The sequence below is a fragment of the Stigmatopora nigra genome, chromosome 17, assembly GCF_051989575.1.
Source record: "Stigmatopora nigra isolate UIUO_SnigA chromosome 17, RoL_Snig_1.1, whole genome shotgun sequence".
Classification (NCBI taxonomy): Eukaryota; Metazoa; Chordata; class Actinopteri; order Syngnathiformes; family Syngnathidae; genus Stigmatopora; species Stigmatopora nigra.
The window spans coordinates 6479964-6501552 of NC_135524.1; the positions used below are offsets into that span (position 1 = coordinate 6479964).

The 21589-nt window shown below is 40.9% G+C and overlaps 1 protein-coding gene across 2 annotated transcripts in view; it reads right to left on the minus strand.

The window, feature by feature from the left end:
* Positions 1-9900, minus strand: part of pappaa (pregnancy-associated plasma protein A, pappalysin 1a) — a 69158-nt gene extending 59258 nt beyond the window's left edge. For both annotated transcript variants that reach the window (XM_077737575.1, XM_077737574.1), the window contains exons 1-2: positions 9119-9900; positions 501-1599 (exon numbers count right to left, since the gene is read on the minus strand). In XM_077737575.1, coding sequence (XP_077593701.1) covers positions 501-1599; positions 9119-9515 — 1496 coding nt within the window. In that variant the 5' untranslated portion in view covers positions 9516-9900. The remainder of the gene's footprint in view (positions 1-500; positions 1600-9118) is intronic.
* Between the last annotated feature and the right edge of the window lie 11689 nt (positions 9901-21589).

A 21589-nucleotide genomic window follows, 5' to 3' on the forward strand; every position in this document is an offset into this window, starting at 1 on the left:
TTTATATCAGCTTGAATTCATATTGAGTTATTTTAGTATTTCTGTTTGTATTTTTCAATTTAATTTTCTACATGAATATGTAGTATTTTTATTCACCTTCATTTTTTAAACATCTTTCTTTAATTTAACATAGAGGAAAAACATGGAAGATTTGATGATTATTTCTAAATTCAATGTTTTATTTGCATATTTTTTTTCAATGTACCTTTTAATATACTGTCCTCCCATGCTTTTTGATATATATGTGTCAAATGTAAATTCAGGCAACAAGGTTAAGATATTTTGACACCATATACGGCCTGAATAAATGAATGTTTAGACCTTAAAGATCCATGGGAACCTTGCAGAAGGCTAGTTAGGATAAGTAGAAGAATTGACTTCCAAGCCAATCTTGAAGGACAAGCACAGGGTAAAATTGAACTTTAGATCAATCGAGAAATAAGAAAAAAAATCATGTCATTGTGACAAGGTATTAAATAAATAACTTGGAGTGGTCTTACTTGTGCGGCGAGGAGCGGTTGAAGCAGGTCTTGGTCACGTCTGTCACCAGGGGGTCGCAGCAGTCGCCGAGGTCGTAGGAGAAATTTTCCCAGTTACATTCTGGGTCGCAGACACCATTGCCCTGCTTGCTCTCGGGGCAACGGCTACGGTGACCCGACACGCAGTCGCCCGCGTCGTACCCGGTCAGCGGATGGTTGCATTCCGGGTCGCAGGCATCGTCGCCCACTTTGCTGATGTCGCAGTTAGCGAGGATCAGCCTGTTTCGGAGCGAAGAGTCGGTTACATTGTGGACGCTAAGCTCCCAGCTGATGTTGTACGGGTTGAAGGCGTCGTTGAGCCGCTGGTGTTGCAAGCTGATCTGGTGCTCCGACACGGTTGGTTTGGTCCGTGTGTCGTCCCAGATATTTATCACGCGGTAGCGTACTTTCTTGGGGCGCCGGAAGCTAGGGAGCTGGTTATAGTTTTTGATGACCTCCACATTGTCGCAGACCGTTTGCCCACAAGCTGGGGGCTCTAACGTTGTGTCTAATAATCCTTCAGCGTTCCCCCCGGTGGCCTGAAAAGCCATCCGTCCGCCACCCCTCTCTTCGGCCCGAGGGAAGCTACCGTCTTTCACCGTCAGCCACTTCCTACCCGGGTGCTCAAAAGTCTCACGGATGACCAATTGAGGTAGATCTTGCGGGTCCTCATTGCCGCGCATGTCCTTGATTATCTGTCTCTGTCCCCGGGCGTGTCTCCACAGCGCCACCCTCTCCACCGCTCCCCTGTAGTTATGATTCAAGGCATTCCCTCCGATCATCAACACTTTGCACTTTTTGGTCAGGTGACTAAAGACATCGCCCGACTGCTCCCGGCTTACGCCGACTTGGGCGCCGTTGACGAACAACTTCATATAGATGCCGTCGTAGGTGACGGCCAGGAAGGCCCACTGATTGGGGACATAGTGAGCGTCAGAGTGGATGGCGGTCGCTTTGTGGGCGCGATCCGTCTTCAGGGAAAAGAAAAAGCGAGGGTCGCGGTTGCCGTGTTCGCTGACCGACTGGATACCGAGAAGCCAGCCTCGGTCACTGGAGGCGTAGAAACATTTGTCGTAAAGGCCTGGGAAAGACAGCGAGAAAAAAAAATGAGGGGTTAAATTACCGATGGGTTACAATTTATCCGTGTTTGCATGTTCTCTCCATGCCATTGTAATTATATATATGTTTCGTAAGAAATCAAATTAATATCAAATGAATTGTAGAGGTAATCCGAAATTAGAGAAGAAAAATGCGATCAGCACAACCCTAATAACAATACTATACTATATTTTTACATGCTACCAAAGTTACTTTTGGGTGGGCCAAGCAAACCGGCATGGAGGGGCAGATATGGTACTGGTGCCGGTTTGGCACCTGTATTTTAAGGGAGTCAAATTAAAGACATTAAAAGTCAGGTGGAGAAAACTAAGAGCAGCTGCTCTGGACTGACAAGTCCAAGCTTCAAATATTTGGCCACGACACAAGGGCGTCTGCTAGCCGGAGGGAGTAAGCATGGTACAAATATTATGTCTCTGCAGGCAAACGTGAAGAATGGCAGAGATTCCATGCAATTTGGGGGCGGGGGGTTGCATTTGTCCAAACAGAGCAGTGGATTTGCTCAGATATTGTGGTCTTGTTTTATCCGTCACGCAAGGTTATCCGCAGTCAACGTTATCCCCCGCCACAATGTTACATACAAGAACCATGTACTTGATCAAAAACTATACAATTCAAAATATCTGAAACATCCCAGTCCTTTTTTCCTGGTGTTGAGATGTTTTAATAAAAAGGTGTCAAACTCAAGTCAGTTTGTTTGGATGGCAAAAGTAAATCAGGTGCATTATTTTTTTATAAGTTTTTTCTAATCAAAAGAAAAAGATAAATTACTATTTTCCCTGTTTAAACAATTCATTCATTCATATTTGCTTATCCTCTTAATGGTTGTGGGGGTGCTGGAGCCTAACCCATCTGACTTCAAGCACCAGGCGTGGGACACCCTGAATTGGTTAGCCAGCCAATCACAGTGCACCCTGCATGTTTTTGGAATGTGGGAGAAAACCGGAGTACCCGGAGAAAACTGCCTAGCCACTAATTCCGGGTGTCCTTCGCCTGGTGCATGTAGTTTCCTGGGATAAGCTGCAGCACCACCCATGAACCTTATGGGGATAAGCGGTACAGACAACAAATGAATGAAAATACATTTTATTTTTCACAATGATTTCAAATCTAGATATTTTTTATGTCAACAAAAAATGATGAAGAAACTATCAAATGAATTCCATGAGCTTTCGATTAGTCATAGCAGCCCCCGTCGTCATAACGGCCGTCAAAAGTAAAGTGATACGAGCAAGATGAGTTTGACACCCCTCATTAATATGATTTATTTTTCTCTCATATATCTGAGGGTGTGTTGTCCTGGAAATTGGGTTGAAGTGCATGTTTGCATAAGGGAAACTCCATGGAAATATCTCTGTATAGGGTTTTCGTGAACACTGAGCGCATTTAAAGTTGTTAGTGTAAATGTCCCTTGCCAGCTAAGTAGCCAGAAAAGGCCGTTTTTCTGCTGAAGCCTTGTTTTTGTAGAGGCACCAAAACACCTTTTTCCTGTTTCACTTGGACCATGTGTGTCAGCTCCAGCATGGTAATGTGTTTTCACTTCTTAGGGGATCTCTGAATGCTAACTGTTTGTTTGTTTAACGCTTGTTGAGGTACGCATGTGACCGGCGCACACGCTCGGGTTCAAAGTTATGTGAGTTTGTGGCCCAGTGGACCCGTTGCAAAGATTCAGAGGCACCTTGAGACTAAAAGGATATGCTTTTATCAGCATGCTAGCATTCACCAGACATTCCAATGAACTCTTTCAGCGCCAGTGATGGTTATACGCGCGATTGGTTTATCACTTGTAGATCCGTTTGAAGTAAGAGTGATGGAGGCCAATGAACAAACCTTCTTAGTTAAAACACATCGGATATGTACTGCCAGCAATAGCAGCTGATGAATTAAAAAAATAACAAATCCAATTTTTGGGTTCAAATAGATTGGTATTGCCATTGATGGCAGTTTTAAAAAATATTTTCATTGGTGTATTATTTTTAATTGGAAAATGATTCCCACAAATAACATAAATGGGCCAAATTGTACTATGAGGGAACTTGACCGCAAATCAATATAGAGAGAACAATGAACAGTAAGTGATCTTAAAACGACCTAAATGAATAGGAAATAGTAATCAAAAATGGTTCAAAAAAGCCTGCAGGACCCAGTAATGTATCAAAATCATTAGAAAGGGACCCAAAATAAACAGAAGTGATGTGAAATAAATTTTAAAAATGAATTGTAAACACCCAAACTGAACAAAAAGTGACAAGAAACCAGCAAGTGACCTGGAAATGCCCTCAAATCAAAAGGATTTAACTCAACAACCACAGGAAGTAATCTGTAAATACTTACTTCTACAAATACTAACAAGGGTGTGACCCAAAAATGAGTGTTTTCAGTTTGGATAAATTCTGTAAAAAGAAACATGCTAATTCTTAGTAACGATAATATTGATTGTTTTGAACATGCTATTCCCACGAATTTGTTCTGCCACTAACTTTGATCTGCTTCTCATTAGACAGCAACCAGCTCCAACATGCATTGATTAACGAAATAATTCAATGGAGCGATGTTCAAAAGAAGGCGACGGCCCGGGTTCAGCGTCAAGGTCAGAACTAAAGGTGGATGACGTCCACCGGCTTTTCACTCAGCTGGAAGGAAAAAGCCCTCCATCTGTCAGCTAGTGCACTCAAGGCTACAAGGTGCGCTCCAATGTTCGCAAGGCTCCTCGTGTAAACAGCTGTCATAATTCTGCCATGCTCAATTAATCTAACACACGACACTTTTCCAGAACCTGCCTTTGGGACTAGTCTTGCACGTACAGTGCACAAAAAAAACGCACACACATGTAACCAGTGTATTTGACTCTATTTGTGTGAATATACACAATAAACACACGCGTGTATATGTATACATAGACATATACACATACATAGATGCATACATGCATATATATATACATATATATACCTATAGCTATATATATATATATATATATATATATATATATATATATATATATATATATATATATATATATATATATATATATATATATATATATATATATATATATATATATATATATATATATATATATATATATATATATATATATATATATATATATATATATATATTTCTATATATATATATATATTTCTATATATATATATATATATATATATATATATATATATATATATATATATATTTATTCATATATATACATACACAGACACACAAAATTCCTGCATAATTACGGTATGTAATTGCTAACATGGGTTGGCCAGACACAGCTTTACCTCATTGTCTGCCACTGATGGTGTTAAACATCCAATCCAATTTTCTGCCACCCTGCTACTTAAAATGGATTTGACGTCTACTGGCGATAAGCTCATTTTAAATTCACAGCAGAAGCATGAAAAGTCCTTTCATCGCCTCTACTAAGATGGGTGGCCATGTTGGTAGGCGCGACGTTTCCACCAAAGTCACCCCATTGACTTTAAAATGAAGTCACAGCTATCTTATTTCGCAACCGATAGATTATATTTTAATAACCTCAAATCTGTTGACGCCACTAGATGTCCAATCTATCATGGGATTAGACGTCTACTAGTGATGTACTCATTTATAGTAAAAATAATAATAATCTGAACATTTAACGTAAAAAAACTGAACGCGTTTTGATCAGGCCAGCTTGCCAGGCTATGATATATCATCCACTTTCATCCGCACTCATTCGGGGATTTGTACGCATTCCAAAGGCCGCCTTGCAGTCCTCTCAGTCCAACAAAAACACCCTCAGGAAACAAAAGCCACAATAAAAGGCAGGCGTTATTAACACACTCTACAAAGAAATACGTAGACAAACAATGACGAGCATGTTGACTTTGTCACCTTACGAGAGGTGAGAGAACTTTGGTTTCCCTGAAGAACGGCGGAAAAATGCGCTGATATTTAATCCAAAACATGAAGGGAATAAAACGATATTGATGATAAAAATGTCATGACATCACATATTGAGACTTTAAACATTTAACTAGACTGTCAGGCTTGAATATTCCCGACTACTTCTTGGAGTATTTGCACTTGAGAGTCTGCCAATAGATTCAGTTAAAAGGGTTTGGGTTATTGGACCCAGACAGCTTTCTCTTTTTTTGCGCTGTAACATTTTATTGTGACATTGACATCCCATTAAGGTAGTTGGCGGTGCTCATATCCGCTCAATGGTGCAACCAATAAGAGTTCAGTTTGAGATAATGATCGCTAATGTTCAGTATATTCGTCTTTTACTCTATCACTGATAGACGTCTGATCATGTGGCGCCCAATCAAACGTCTACTATGAATTTAAATGAGTTCATCTCTAGCAAATTGTTTAAACAATGTCGCTCACATAAATTAACTTATACAGAGAATAAAATTGGTTGTGACTGCTGGATGGTTTTTCTACAAGGTTTGTTTCAATAGCGGAAATATAAATATAGAAATGTTGGATGCTTTATATATAGATTTTGTACTACTTTGTGATTAATTTGTTACTTGTTTTTTTAACTCAGTAACTGCCATCGAAATTAAACATGTTTCATTGCCATTGACGTAAAGAGGCGCCCAGTCAAAATTGATTGGGGGTTCTCACCCTCAATGGCAGCTAATGATTTAGTAAAAATGTAAACAGGTACATTTTACAACCCTTTAAAATATTTTTTTACCCAACTCCAATCTTCTGAAAATGACCTTACTGGTTCAATTTCCAATCACGCAATTGGGGGCATCCCTCATATAAACCCATTTCAAATCACAGCTAAAGCACGAATGGACACCACATAATTGGACGTCAATGAGAATTTAGGAGGGAGTACACACTAATTTAATGGGCACCATTAGCAGTCATTTGAAAACCCTATTTCAGAAGTGTTTATCAAACCAGTCACCCTTTGGTTTAATCAGTACCCCAAAAGTCGCTCTCAGTTTCCTAAAGGTCACTGACCCCTGCCCTAGAGTTTGCACTTTCCCAGCCTTTACTGCCACATTTGGAAAGATTCTTCCGTGATCCTCCGCAGCTCTGTCATCGCGGCTATCTCGATGTCATTCGCGTCTTTAAAACAACCTTCCGTGACCCCGTCGAGCTTGGGAAAAGCCGTACGAGAAATCACTTCCAACTAGGTTTGCATACAAGCAAAGCAAACGAAGTACCGGGTTACAGTACATCCATCATCTCAGCAAATATCAGCTGACGTATGCACGGAATTCTTTCTCCCTGGAGAAAGTCTTGGTTCACCTTGCCATTTATTTTCTTCTTCCCTTGATGCGGGACGACGCGGCCTGACCCGGATACGGGGCTAATAGGCCATAACAAAGTTTGCATAACGTTTGGACACAGAACTTGATGTTCTGATTGTGTGTAACAGATGATTTTCTTTCTTTCTTTCGTTTTTTTTAAAGCTGGGATCAATTCTGACCACATGTAGCAGCACTTAGATTAAGAAAAGCACAAACTGTACCCAGACCTTTGATCAAACGAGTGTTAATGGATTCTTATTGACATTATTTGAATGACCAAATTGTCTACTTTGCCAGAAACTTCTAAAAAGCCACTTTATGTAGACCCTAATGGCCACGTTTTACCGCAAGGAACTGAACAAAGAAGGGAAATGTTACCCAATCGACATAACTTTGAGAAGTTCAGTATTGGCATCATGGTGCATGTACTGATATGCCTTTGGTAGTCAAATCTGTACTACTGTATTTATCGGACTATAAGTCACACCTGAGTATAAGTCCTATCAGCAAAATAATACACAATAAAGAGGAAAAAACAATATATAAGTTGCAGTGGAGTGTAAGCCGCATTTTGGGAGGACAAATTTGTGTCAGAAACCATTAACAAATGTGCTAAATTAAAATAAGTTAAAGTTACAATAGTAAAATGGGGAACAACACGCTAAATAGGCATCCAATGACTTTGAATTTGACTTGGACCCTTTTTCTGATCACGTCATCGGATTGGGGCCGTCATACCTAACGCAACGTTGCCTGATGGAATGATAGTTTTCCCAACTTTGCAAATAACAACAGGCTAAAAATTGAGAAGTTTAGAAGAGAGAGTGAGAAAAAGAGGCGGTTCTTGGGCGTAGGGGGAGTGCTGGGGACACTAGAAAGGAAAAACTGCAATGGTCAAAACAAGTCAGCCTAGAAAACAGCTGCCCCGTGGATCAAAACAAGGGGATGGGGTATTTGCAGAAGCTTGAATTAGATTTAAAAGATTAAGCTTTATTGAGAATGTTTGATCATATTAGCGTACCAAAACAAAACAATATTTGTGATGGAATTGTGTTCTGCATCATCTTTTCATCCGTCTGCTGTGAATCTCAATGAGTTTATCGCAAGGAGACACCAAATCCATTTCAAGTCGGAGCCTGGAAGCGAATGAACACTTTCATTCATTGCCAACCCTCCAAATTCAAACGGATTGGACGTCTACAGTCGGCAATTCATTTGCTTATTGATTATTCAATTTGTTCCTGCACCTCTATTTTAACTTCCATGGACGACACTAGACCTCCGATCCATTTGTTCATTCGCCCCTTCCATTCAAAACAGACTGGATGTCTATTACTATCAACGGCATCCACAAATAAGTTAAATATGTATGTGTAGTCCAACCGAATGTCCCTCTGAAGAAAACCAAAACCTACAAACCCTGCAATGCAAACACAACTGTGATTATTTGGATGTGGAACCAGACAGGTAAAAAAACAAAGGTCAATTTGCTCATATGATTGAATGAAAGGATCCCAACACACACACACACACTCACACACATACACACAAAACGTGCTGCATACGAGTGAGGAGGTATACTGGGTTCATTCCAGTTCAAAGGCAGCCAAGCAGTTATCCGAACGACGTAATTGCAAGCGTTTAACGTGTTGCGTGTCGCCCCCTATTGTCCATCTAAGATAGTGCATTGTCAATTGCCTTAACACCTCGACTTTTTTGGTCGTCTTTGTACGCACGACTGCAGACCTGAGAAGATAACCCCGCTAAATTGACGGCATTTATCGTTGCATGGAGGTCAAAAGAACCACCTCAATCCAAAAATATAAAAATCAAACATGAAATTTTGCCTGGGATCAAGATTTTGGACAAATGTCCCCCCCAAAATGCGCCACGCGCGCTCCATATCGGATTCTCGTGACGTGCTCGCGCCTTGCAAACTTTTTGGTCCATGACATCATGGTTTTAAAATAGCCAAGTGGTCTTTTGGAGGAATACGTACGTGTGTGCGAGTGCGTGTGTGGACGCGCGGCGACACCAGCTGACGCGCTAAATCGGCTCTGTCCGTGGCTCGCCGCGTGCGGCAAGTGATTGCAAAGTTGAAAGGCGCCCTGACTGACATTGTGCACAAAAAGAGCGTTGACGATCTTGTCAAAATGAAGGGGGTGAAAAACATAAACAAAAGCCATAAAGCCATAAAGCCAAAAAGCCAGTTCCCACCTGCTATGACGGTGGGCGATCGCTGACCTCCCTCCGGTTTGATCCACATTTCCAGGGTGAAGTTTCCTCTGGGGATCTCCACGCCAGGCTTGAGCCGGAGCTGGTCTCCCCTGCCGGTGAAATAGACCGCCTTGCCCCGCTCGGGGGAGCTCGCCTCGGGCTGCGAAGAGGAGCGTCGACGCTGCCGGAGCCCCCGGCGCTCCAAGCCAGCCAGGGAGCGCTTGCCCCGGGGCAGCCGAGTGGCGCAAGCCCCCGGGACGGTCCCTCTCGCCTCTCTGGCGCGCACCAAGTCCCTCTTGGATCTGCCTTTTCGCCGCTCCAGCGTCCCGCACTCTGATCCAAAACACAGGATGAGAATCACCAGGCAGGACACCCAAGGAGATGTCCAAAGTTTCATGTTTTCACAATGCAAAACGCCACTGGAGATGACATCCAAAGCCAAAAGAGAACAAATAGAGTCCACAATTCCTCTTCTCTTTGGAGTCCTCTTCTTTTTTTGCGGTGGAAAGTGTCTAAATAAACCTCATAAAGCTTTGCTGTTTTCCCCTTCTCTTTATAATGCTAAGCCACGACCCCCTCCCTTCTTAAGCAAAACTACTGTGGAGACATTGAGGGGACACGAGGAATATTTGATTCATGTATGTGTTCCACGGTGCCTTTTCAATGGCTTCCATTTAGCCAAAGGGATGACTAATAACTAATCAATCAAGGAGAGGGGGGTACGGCCGATGCCCCCCTCCCCCTTTTGGACGGCAGGAGTTCCTCGCAGAGATCCACAGTTGGCCGCCAAGCTGCTGTCACCCCCCACCCCCCAACCCCTTTCTCCTCTCTTTTCAGGGAATTATTTATCCCACCCTCAAAACAGAACAAGACATGTCACTGATATATCTATATATATGAAAAAATATCATTATAAAAAAGCTTGCCAAAGTGACGGCGATGCGACCTGTCATATTTATTCAAATCAATCCAATTGGAGAGAAAAAAGAGGCCCAGATATCCATAACATCTTTACGGTACAAAGTGAGGAAAAAAAAGTTACGGCGGAGAGGAAAAGTGGGCGCGTTGCTGTCCTGACGCGCGTCTGAAGCGGACACATTGGTGCGCGCCTGTATCTGCGTACACGCGTGTGTAGTCGAAAAAGAACAAGTCGTGTTTCAAATGGAGTGTGTATGTGGTCTTATTCCCCCCCATCGCTCAACCTCAACCCCTCCCTGCAAAGTGGGAAGTCACACACACGCACACAGGTAGGGAACTCACTGTCCACTGCATGCTGAGATATGGAGATGTTTCTCGCGTGTGGTGTAGCCCCCTAGCGGCATAAATCGGAAGTAGTGTGGTGAATTCCCTATAAAAAAATAACTGCGTGAACGCTAATTTAACTCGTTTACTACAAACGAAGGCGTTAGACGTCAAATTCATTTGAACGGGGAAGCTCGACTGTGAGTGGACGAACGCATGGACGTCTCGACCTCTAGTGATGAACTCATTTCAATTCACAGCAATAAGATGAAAAGATTGGATGTCCATCATTGTCAACGGCAGTCAGGTATTAAATACTGCTACTAAAGTACTACTACTACTAAAGCACTGCGACTAAATTGCTACTACTAAAGCAAGAGTACAGTTTCACTACTACTACAGTACTACTAAGGTTAAATCACGACGACAGTACTACTACTACTATTACTACTCAAGTACTACTACTACTAAAGTACCACTGCAATACTACTACTACTAAAGTACCACTGCAATACTACTACTATTAAAGTACAGTCACTAAATTGTTACTGCAATACAACTACTACTAAAGCACATTCACTAGTGCTACTGCAATACTACTATTAAAGTACAGTCACTAAAGTGCTACTGCAATACTACTACTCCTAAAGTAGAGTCACTAAAGTGCTACTGCAATACTACTACTACTAAAGTACATTCACTAAAGTGCTACTGCAATACTACTACTACTACTAAAGTACAATCACTTAAGTGGTACCACTGCAGTACTACTACTACTACAGCACCACCACTACTACAGTACTACTGCTACAGTACTACCACTACAACTACTACCACTACAACTACTTCTATTTTCAATTAATTCAAATAATTTAACCCAATATTTTTTCAGAGTAGGGGGAAAAAAAAGAAAAATATATTCTCAACACATCTTGAAATGTACGCAGAAAATGATGTGGTGGTCCGGATCTGACCCCACAAAGTGGGAGCCCCCGCTTTGACGGCGGTCACCAACATCATTTGTCAGCGGAGCCAAGACTGGTGATACTTTCCGGTTGCTAAGCTAATTTATCCCGTGCACTAACTTAGCCCGACTCTCTTCTGCACCACAGAAATATGACTATTTATAGCCCATTTTACAAGCTGTCTGCAAGAGGCTAGTTAAAAATCACCACTCTACATTTCCATACAAGTGACGTCTTTCCATGGACGTTAGACGCGTGCTTTAAATTGTCTTTCCGTAGACTATGCGTGTCGTGTCGGTCCGCAGAGACATTGCGTGTGGTGTCTCTTTTCCATAGAGACCATCGTGCGGAATGTGCCTGGTGCGCCTGCATTGCTGTTTGTTGTAAATGTGTGTTGCCACCGACCATAAAAGGCAAGCGGGAACAAACATTCAATATTTGCCTTCTCCCTTCTTGTGTTGTTGCGACTTGGGCCCGCATATTTCCCTTTGTGTCTCTTGGGTGGAGGTCGGCGGAGACACCGGAGGGGGGAGGGTTTGTATTCACATATCTGCATATTGTGCATATCTGCAAGGTGAATGTTTAACTTGTCGGGTGCCATTGACGAGGATAGATGTCCAATACAGTGGCGGTTCTTTGAGTCCAATTGCTCGTCAACTTGAGCCAATAAGCTGACATTTATAAGGAGACGATGAGGACAAGTTAAACTCGTGCATGAATAGACGGTCCTCAAATTTTGATAACTGGACGACTAGCAAAGTCAACGGCAAGCAATCTTGCATTAATTTATTTTACATTTTATTTTTAATTAATAGAAAGTGACCATAAATATATACGAGGCTACCAAAAAATGACCCCAAATCAAAAGGATGTGACCCAGAATTGTTTCCAAAGTAACAGAAAATGTCTTAAAACTGAATCTAGATCATTAGGAAGTGACACAAGATGGTGTCTATGGAAGCAAATTTTTTCAGTCCAAAATGTAATTATCATGACAACAGTAGTAAGTTGTTACGATAAACCGCCCCGTTGTAGGTTTTCCAACTCCCGTGGCGATCTGGTTGCTCGTTCTCACTTGTGTTTAGAGAAAAGCGGTTGCGGCGTACTCCCGCAATAATCCCACTGCGTCATCCGAGCCACTGTGGAGCGAGTGGCAGCAGATAAATAGGAGGAAAAAACACAGCCTCATAATCCATTAATGCACTGAGCTTAATCTGTGACTGTTTTAAAGTAAAAACCTAAATGCTTTCCCCTTTTGGAATATTGGGGCTGATTTTACACCGTCTACGATCAAGGCTAAACAAAAATATCGGGCAACATTGACCACGGAACGAAAATACACAGAGTGCTTCTCCATGTTGCCAGTAACGGAGTTGCTAGAAAATATTTTCATATGGATGGACATCTGGTGCCGTCAGTGGTACTGAAAGATGAGCAGTCCTCCAAGTTGAACTTTTTCACTGACAGTTCTAGACATTACATCTATTTCAACATCTGGCAACAGGTCAATTCAATGTGCCGGCGATCGTTCCATCCAAAATGGATTGGACATCTATCGCCATTAGTGGCAGCCAATGAGTTAAATCAATTGGATGTCAATTGTTGTCAATGGGCGAAAGGTAGGGCAGTTGTTTTGAGGGTACATACGAATCATTTTTAGTACAAACTTCACTTTCTGATAATATTAGGGTATTCTCATGTCACTTGTACATTTTGGGTCACTTTCTGTAAAAATAAGGGTATCCTGGGTCAATTTCTGTACAATTTGGGGCATCCAGGGTCACTTCCTATGCATTTTAGACAATTTTCTATTGATAATATGGCTCACTGGCTCTGGTTCACTCTATGCTGATTTTGAATCACTTTCTGGTGATTTTAAGGCATTCCCAAGGCATTTGTTATACATTTTGGGTCTATTCCTGTACAATTTGGGGTTTCCCAAGACACATTTGGTACATTTTGGAAAATTCCTATTGATTATATAAGCATTTCAATCAAAATATCAATGTATACGGGGAATTTGAAGATTTAGAATGAATGGAAACTTTTTTTGTAGGTGTTAAAAACAATTCTGGGTTAAGTAGAATTTAAAAATTGGAACAAACTGGATATTTTGGCCAAAACATGAATATTCGGGGTGAAATTGAAAGAGAACGTACTTCACGCAAATTGAAGGCCAAATCAAAATGGTGGGTAAAAATTATTTTAAAAAATGAATATAATATGCCGGGATCGTTTTGCTTTGCTAAGCATTCCCACAATAACCCATTAAATCTCTTAAGAATATAATCCCAACTACAAACTCAGAGCTGCAGCTCAAACTTTCAGCCATCCCGTGAAAACTGTCACGCAGAACATTTGGACCGCCACACCGACGCCAAAGAAAGGCATCGCACGACGAGCCAGCGACGCAGAGGTGTTGTTTGTTACTTTTAACCAACAGCAAAGATTACGGCAAACGTATACGCCATATAGCGCGTAAATCAGGTTTAATCTTTTCTAATGCTTTTGACAGCTGTCATTTTTTTTTTAGATGCGCTTAACATGAAAGGGCAATCAGTTCAGATGGACACTGCAGCATTTATATAGTATGCACGCTGGACACGGGATAGTGGAAAAAGCAGGACGTGGAATAAAAAAAATGAGATGAGATATAAGATAAAACACTAGAATTGATTATTAACCCCTGTATCTGGAAAAATAACTGTCTTTGCTCATTAAAGTTTAAATATATTATTATTGACTCATTGGCTACCCTTGCACAGTCAATGGCAGCCAATAAGTGCATTTTCTTTTTTTTAATTTATAAGACATTTATGAAAATGTTACTAAAAATTAAAATAATGATGAACAGACATATTGATTGATTGATTTTAGGGCATTTTTGCTTCACTTACTGTTTATTTTGCGTCACTGCCTTAGTTACTTCTTGTTCAATTTCACCATAATTCTACAGACATTGTATTTTCTATTTCCATTTGATGAAGATTGAAAAAGATTTTTTTTCAACTTTTTGTTGGTGTAATTCATGACACGTTTTTAGTCTAATAAATAACGAATAAAAATAAATTCCCTATAAACGTTGACACCACAATGCTTTCGCGGAACAGTTCGGGAGTGGCTATTAAAATTTGTGAGCACATTTATTTGCGCAATGAACCGCTATATTGACAACGTGTCCAAAAATAGTAAACTCATCCACTAAAAAAATGCCTTTTCATAAAGAGGAGCAACACCATGTAACAGTGGCCAGCCAATCGCAGGGCACAAGGAGACGGACAACCATTCACAGCCAAAGTCATACCTCGGGGCAATTTACAGTGTCCAATCAGCCTACCATAAATGTTTTTAGAATGTGGGAGAAAACCAGAGTACCCGGAGAAAACCTACGCAAGTCCGGGGAGAACATGCAAACTATACACCGATGGACTGACCTAGATTTGAACCCGGGACCCCAGAGCAGTGAGGCTGACACGCTAAACACTCACTCCACCGAAAATAAATACCTTTCCTATTTATTTGCATGAAAATGAACACCCCTAATCAGTATTTGAACAATACAGAGCTGTTTACTGGAAAGCTGCAAAAAAGCAAACATTCCTGAATGTCCAAATCACCTGAGCGATGACGGCATTTTGTTGGAAGGAAATTGCAAAAGTTGCTTTGTATAGTTTGAACTAATCCACAATGAGAAACAGAGTATAGCTTTTTATCAAAATTTAAAAACTGGCCATTTTAAAAAGGTTCATTGCTAGTAGGTGGGAAATCAAGTGGAATTTCCAAGGGGGTGCGCTTCTTCAAAAATTTAACAATATCAGTTTTCCCAAGGCTGTGCACTTGGGGGGGAAAAGGGGGCATGGAAAATGTTGAGAAGGGTTCGTGTCTTCAAATGTATGAAAATGCCCTTTTAAAAAAAACGGGTTAGAGTTTGTCAAGTCTGTCAAGATGTTAAAAGGGGTTTGTGGCTTCAAAAGTTGGGGAATGGCTGATCTAAAGGATTATGAAGTAATAATTCCATGCATGGTCTGGCTCACAGGATACAGTTGAGTCATTGCATGTGATTCATAGGCTTTATCGACACTAAGTTCAATGTAAATACGCTTTGGTCGGCGGACCAGACAGCTTCAAATGTACCATGAGGCCAAGTCATTGTAGTGTTTAAAATAAAAACGAGAAGGAAGACGTTAAAGACACTCGAGAGTGCTTTGAATTTGTCGCCGTTTTAATCTAAACTTTAGCTGAAGGATGGTTAGCAATGTTTTAAAATGAAACCAGTTGACCGACCCTGTGATCGATCTCTTTCTAAACATAGTTTTATTACCCCACCTTAGACAAGGATTATGGAAAAACTGACTTTATCAATAGTAAACGTCTAATCATATCGGTGGCTTTGCTGCAAGTCAATGGGCTTAACTATTACGATGTGATTGACAATGATAGACATTCACTTGTGTGGCGTCCAATCACCCAATTGTGACTTTAAAGGAGCTTATTTATGGCCAATATTTTCTTCATTTATGAAATGTCAGTCCCAATAACGACTAAAGTTGCCCAATCACATCATCTTACTGTGATCTTTTAAGAGTATCACTAGTAGATGTGCAATCTATTTGAAATGGAAGATCTGGCAGCAAATTATCATTTTTATCAGTGCCATTGATGATGATTGTCGTCCAATAACGTGGCAGCCAATCATCATGCTGTGAATTTAAAGGTGTTTATCACTGCCAATTTTTCAAAGTCTTTGGTACCATTAACTATGTTAAGTATCCAATTGCGTGGTGTCCAATCATCCTGTTGTGAAATTAAGAGTTTATCGCTAGTATGCATGAAATCCATTTGAACTGAAAAGAATGGCAGCAAATTAACATTTATTCCCCGCCATTTGTTTTTGTTTCTGTACGTTTTAGTGCCATTGTCGATGATAGTTGCCCACTAACCTGCTGTGACTTCTGTGACATCCTCCATTTCTTTGCTCTCTCACTCAACCAGCCTTGCATTTTGTTTTTGTGACCTCGACTCCTAAAAAAAAAAAAAGATTGGCCATATCAACTCTCTGGTCCATACGGAGCGCTCGACTTAGCATTTTTTTATGGCCGAACGTCAGCGTAAGCGTAACGAGCGCATTAAACATCTCCATATGAGCGTCTCCTAGCGTCTAGACGGAGGGGCAGTGGTGTTGGCGAGCGCCGGTGTGCTGACTGCGCCATATTCTGCGGGTATAATTCTTCCCCCCGTAAGCAGCGCCATTCGAACCAGGTTCCAACGACCTCGCTTGCGGTCACCGAACCGCAACCGATTAGTATTATTTACTACACGCCTCACTCACAACAGCCGCGGCAGAACTCCAGGATGTGGGTCGTTGCGAAGGCAACTTTTTCAACTTCCCGTTGGACTAATTCATGACATGGTCTCCCTTTTAAGAAATAATGGATCTTCACAAGTAAATTCCCTATTGGCACCGCAACGCTTTCACGTAACACTTTCACGGGAGTGGCTGTAAAATTTGTGAGCTCATTCGTTTTCATAATGAACCGCCATAAAGACAGCGCGCCCAAATATAGTCGACGCATTCATTGGAAAATGCCTTTCAAGTAAAGTGGAAGTGGGTTCTTTGAATATAATTCATTTTTTCCGAAATGTTAAAAGTAGGGATGTGCACGATCCGATTACTTGACTAAAAATCAGGCCTGATCGCCATTTTTCAGAGATTACAATCGGCTTTTGAAAATATAAAGCTTTCAGTAGCGCTACAATATACAAGACCAAGAAAGAATGTGATAAAAAAGCACTTTGAAAAAAGAATTGAAAACCAATAGTATGTTTACTGTATCAGAGGAAATACATTTTTTGCAGGCAATGAATAGGAAAAGAATAAAATCCAGTATAGGAGCCTTTTACCCAACTAATACTAGAAACCCTTTTAAGGATAAGCAGATAATTAATTAATGAATGATGCTAGGAACAGCCAAATGCAGTATTTGTAGTAACACGTGTACTTTTACATTTGGTTATGGGAGAAATAAGTATTTCTTAGTGTATTTCTAACATATACATGGATATAGTTAGTGTTTCAATTGCCTTTCACAATCAAAGTACTTTAAAATTAAGTATAGTGACCTGAAATACATTTTTAATAAATCAGTTTTAGTCATCAGATTTTTTTTCCAGCATAAAATCCCACATTAGTAGAGCTCTGCTGATAATAATGAATCTCTTTCGCATGCGATAGTCACAAGCATACAGGTGAAATCAACCATCTTCCCCATTTGCGAGCGAACCACGTGACAGAGAATTTCCGAGGAGTTTTAAAAAATTCATGTCTGGGTGGAAGTTACACGACCTGTCAAAAAAAGTGACGTCTGACTGTGTGGCCACTGTGCAGAAAGGAGGTCAAGGTTAATTTTTTTTTTTTTTTTTTTTTGCCGCGGTGCTATGAATAGCTCCCTAAAGCACGGTCGCCCCCGGGCCTTCCCCCATCCTTTCTGAGCGCGTGGATCTCACTGTTATCATTTATTCATCGTCACCATGATCCAGACGTTTCGTGCAGTTGGAAAAGGCAAGCGTGACACTCGCGTTGTGGACTGTCGGATTGAGGGAAGCAGCCTTGTTTGCTCTCCGCACACACGCGTCGTTGCCAGCACCCTTTGAGAGTGTGTAACTTGGCGGCTGACTTACTATTGCTGGGTCGCAAGTTATCGTCAAGCAATCTGCTCTCTCTCTGCCATTTTTCATCCCCTCTTCTAAAATGCCTTCCATTCCATCTTTACCATATTACAACTTGTGTTGCATTTTTAGAGAAATTCTGTTAGGATGCATTGCACTTTCTGTAGATTTTAGGTCACTTCCTATTAATTTCAAGGGATTTCCAGGTCAACCCTTGTTAAGTCATTGGCTGCTCGTACTGAAAGATGAGGCTTAAGCCAGATCTCCCAGTTTAAATGAGTTGGATGTCTGTTGTTGTCAATGGCAACTATTGAGTTCATTTTGGGTCGCATCTTTCTTAATCTATGGGCATTCCTGTGTCACTGTACTGCTGGGTCCTGTTTTGGGGCACTTATGAGTCACTTTTTGTTCATTTTAGTTCCTTTTATGATGACCTAGGGCTCCAATATCTACTTTTCTATGAGCCAACCTCCCTCGATCTACTATAATGTTAGGGTTAGAATTCAGGGGTGGCCCAAGCGGTCCTGGAGGGCTACTTTGGGTGCAGTTTTTTGTTCTACAGACAATTTAACCAATGGGGGTTGTGCTGAAATGAGAAGCCCCTGACAGCAAGTTAACCTTCCACTATCTATCTGTTTTACAGGCCAATGACAAAGTTCAGAAATTATGTAATAATAAACCTTGGGCATGCCAATGTCATACGAGCCAATCTAAGGAAATCGACAGAGGGGAGGGATCAAAATGTTCTGTTTGTTGCATTTTAAATTATTATCTGTTGATTTAGAGCATTTCCAGTTTACTTCCCGTTCATCGGTCACTTCTTGTTGTTTTAGGGGCAATTGGAGCTCTAATCCTGTTCATTTCGGGTCACTTTGTTAATTATTGGTCACAGTCTGATGTTTTGAGGGTTTTGGGATATTCCTGTAAATTTTCAGATGTATTGGGGCATTCCCGGGTCACTTCCTATAGATTTTCAGTCAGTTCTTATTAATTTTGGAGCATTTTCTGAATAACCCATTGGCTGCTCGCACTGAAAGAGTATTCCGCCATTTCTCCCAGTTTAAATGAATTGGCGTTTTATATTGGGTTATGATTCACTTGTGCAGGTATGCATCACATTTTGAATGTATTTATTTGTTTGAACAGAATACTCTAGCAGTCAGTCAAATTTTGAGTGATTTAGCATTCAGCAGGATTTTTAATCTATACCCTATCCTCTCATTTTCCATTATTTGTAACACATTTTGGCTCAAACTATTCCCGTGGGAGAATAATTCCTTGGCACTGTCACCAATTGTGAAATGTTCAATTGATAGGATGCTGAAAAATGACCCGTTTGTTAGCTTTGATAATTAGAGTTAATGGATCATCGCAATTTTCCAAAGCTTGGCTTGAAAAGGGAATGAGTTTGCAATTTGGATACATGATTTATAGCTAAATGGGAGTAAGTGTGGCGAATTGCTGAACTATTGGACGCATCTGTTTTTTTTTCTTTCTCCATGGTAACGTGTCCATTCGCTAATATGAGCTTAAACGCCTGTGAGTTTATCAGTGCACATGCACGCGGACGTGCTTTCCTCGCTAGGTATCGCACATGTGGGAAAGACACGAGGGCGCTCCAGGTGCATGGTGATGACGCACGTCCATGTCTGAGTCCTTGGCAGTGTCCTTCAAAAGCAGGCAAAAAGCACAAGATGGGAGGCGGTCTTGTTTTACAAGGTTTAAAGATTTCTGATGTAAAAAATAAATTAAAAAAAGAACAGATTGATCAGGATTTATCGATCCGCTGTGACCTTTTGACCTCCTGATTGATGGTAGGCCCTGTAATGAGGCCTCGGATCAGAAGGTATCGGTCTTGGGAAGGGCTACCCATGGGAATGGTAGCTTAAATACACAAACAGTGCGGGGCTCAATCAACTTAGCGCCATTGTTACGTCGCCGTGCCCCCGATAACCCCAATTTGCATAATCGGCTTTTTGCATTGTGTGGCCCAGACACATTAAGGTGCGGCGTTGCATTGTTGACTGAATCAGCATGCACCCATTGTTTGCTCATCTGCATTGTTTACTTATGCCACAGCATGTGTTTTTCAGCTTGAGCCCGCCCGCTAAACGCATTACGCCATCTCCTCCTATACGTTACAGCCGTGCGCACAATGATATTCACTTACAATTTCATTTTTCTTCACGTCGCCTATCGTTAGTTGTTCACCGGCATGATCCGGCTGTTTTCTTGTCAGCGTTCCAGGATTTGTCCACCTGCTTTGTTTCCACTGATCCCTAAACAGAGTCACAATAGAGAATGTATATTTTGTGGCTATTTGAATTTCAACTGCAACTGTATTTTTTAGCCTAAAAAACACTAGTTTTTTCAACCCATTTATTCCCTGTGGCTTTTGTAATAAAATGGAATATCTAATTTATCTTTTTTGACAAACGAGCACAAATATAATTATTAAAACTACTAGTGATACCATGTTGTTATACGATACGGAACTAAAATGACATATTTTGTATTGGGTGTACTAAGAAATAATGTGTCGATGCAGCAAAATACTTTGAGATCTAATTTCCAACCACGGATTGCCCAAACCAAGCCGCCAGATGCCGTAAAAGAAAAAAAAGGGACTATTCCCCATACCAAGATGACGATAGACATTTGCTCAAATGGATTTCATTTCTAAAAGGAATATGCGTCTCAATTTACAGCAGAAGGATAAAAACACTGAAGCTTCAGATTAGAACTGCTACTATTACTACTATGTGGTTACAGATTAGTAAACGACACTAAAAATCCAAAACATTGAAGAAAATAATGCAAACAAATGGAAAAAAAACTTCAAAGATTGGGAAAAAAATCAGAAAAATAATATAAAAAAAGTGTAATTGATTGATTGCAAGTGATCAAATCCAATTAAGTTATTCTATGTATTTTCTTCATTTGCTGCCAGCCCCTCCTAGCGTATCAATGTATTACTGTATTTACTGTATATGTACAGTGCATATCTGGAGAGATACTCAGTACAGTGCAGGCAAGTTGCCAGATCCTGGCTGAGGGGGCTTGTGAGGTCATAGCCTAGGTGGAGCGTTAGCAGGAGCGACACCTGACAGCAGGCGGGCCGGATGCGCCCTGACACTTCTGTACGTCGGTGTCACTCCTGATAAGTCAGGTGCTTCGTACAGGAAGGAGATGAAGACGAGGAAGAGGAGAAGGCCTCCTTCCTTCCTGATTGTTCTTGCTCAGTCAGCAGACGAGCAGGAAAGCTCAACCTCCTGCTCCGGATACAGACGCCTTTTCTAGACTGCCCCACGACTATTAGATTAGCTTGATGAATGCTCGCAACCTTGTATTTTTAACCCTTCTATTTGGGAAAAAACTGGAACTTATAGGAGGTAAATATGAACGCAGGGAATTATGATGCTTAAAAAAAGATATACAAAAATAAGGCCACCCATTTAACTCATTGGCTGTCATTAATGGGACTGAAAGATGAGCATCATGGCCAATCTTCTCAGTTTAAATGAATTATAGAAACATATATTGCCCTTAGTGGCATGCAATGAGTTAAATACTATTTTTTTTAATACTTGGAATGTTA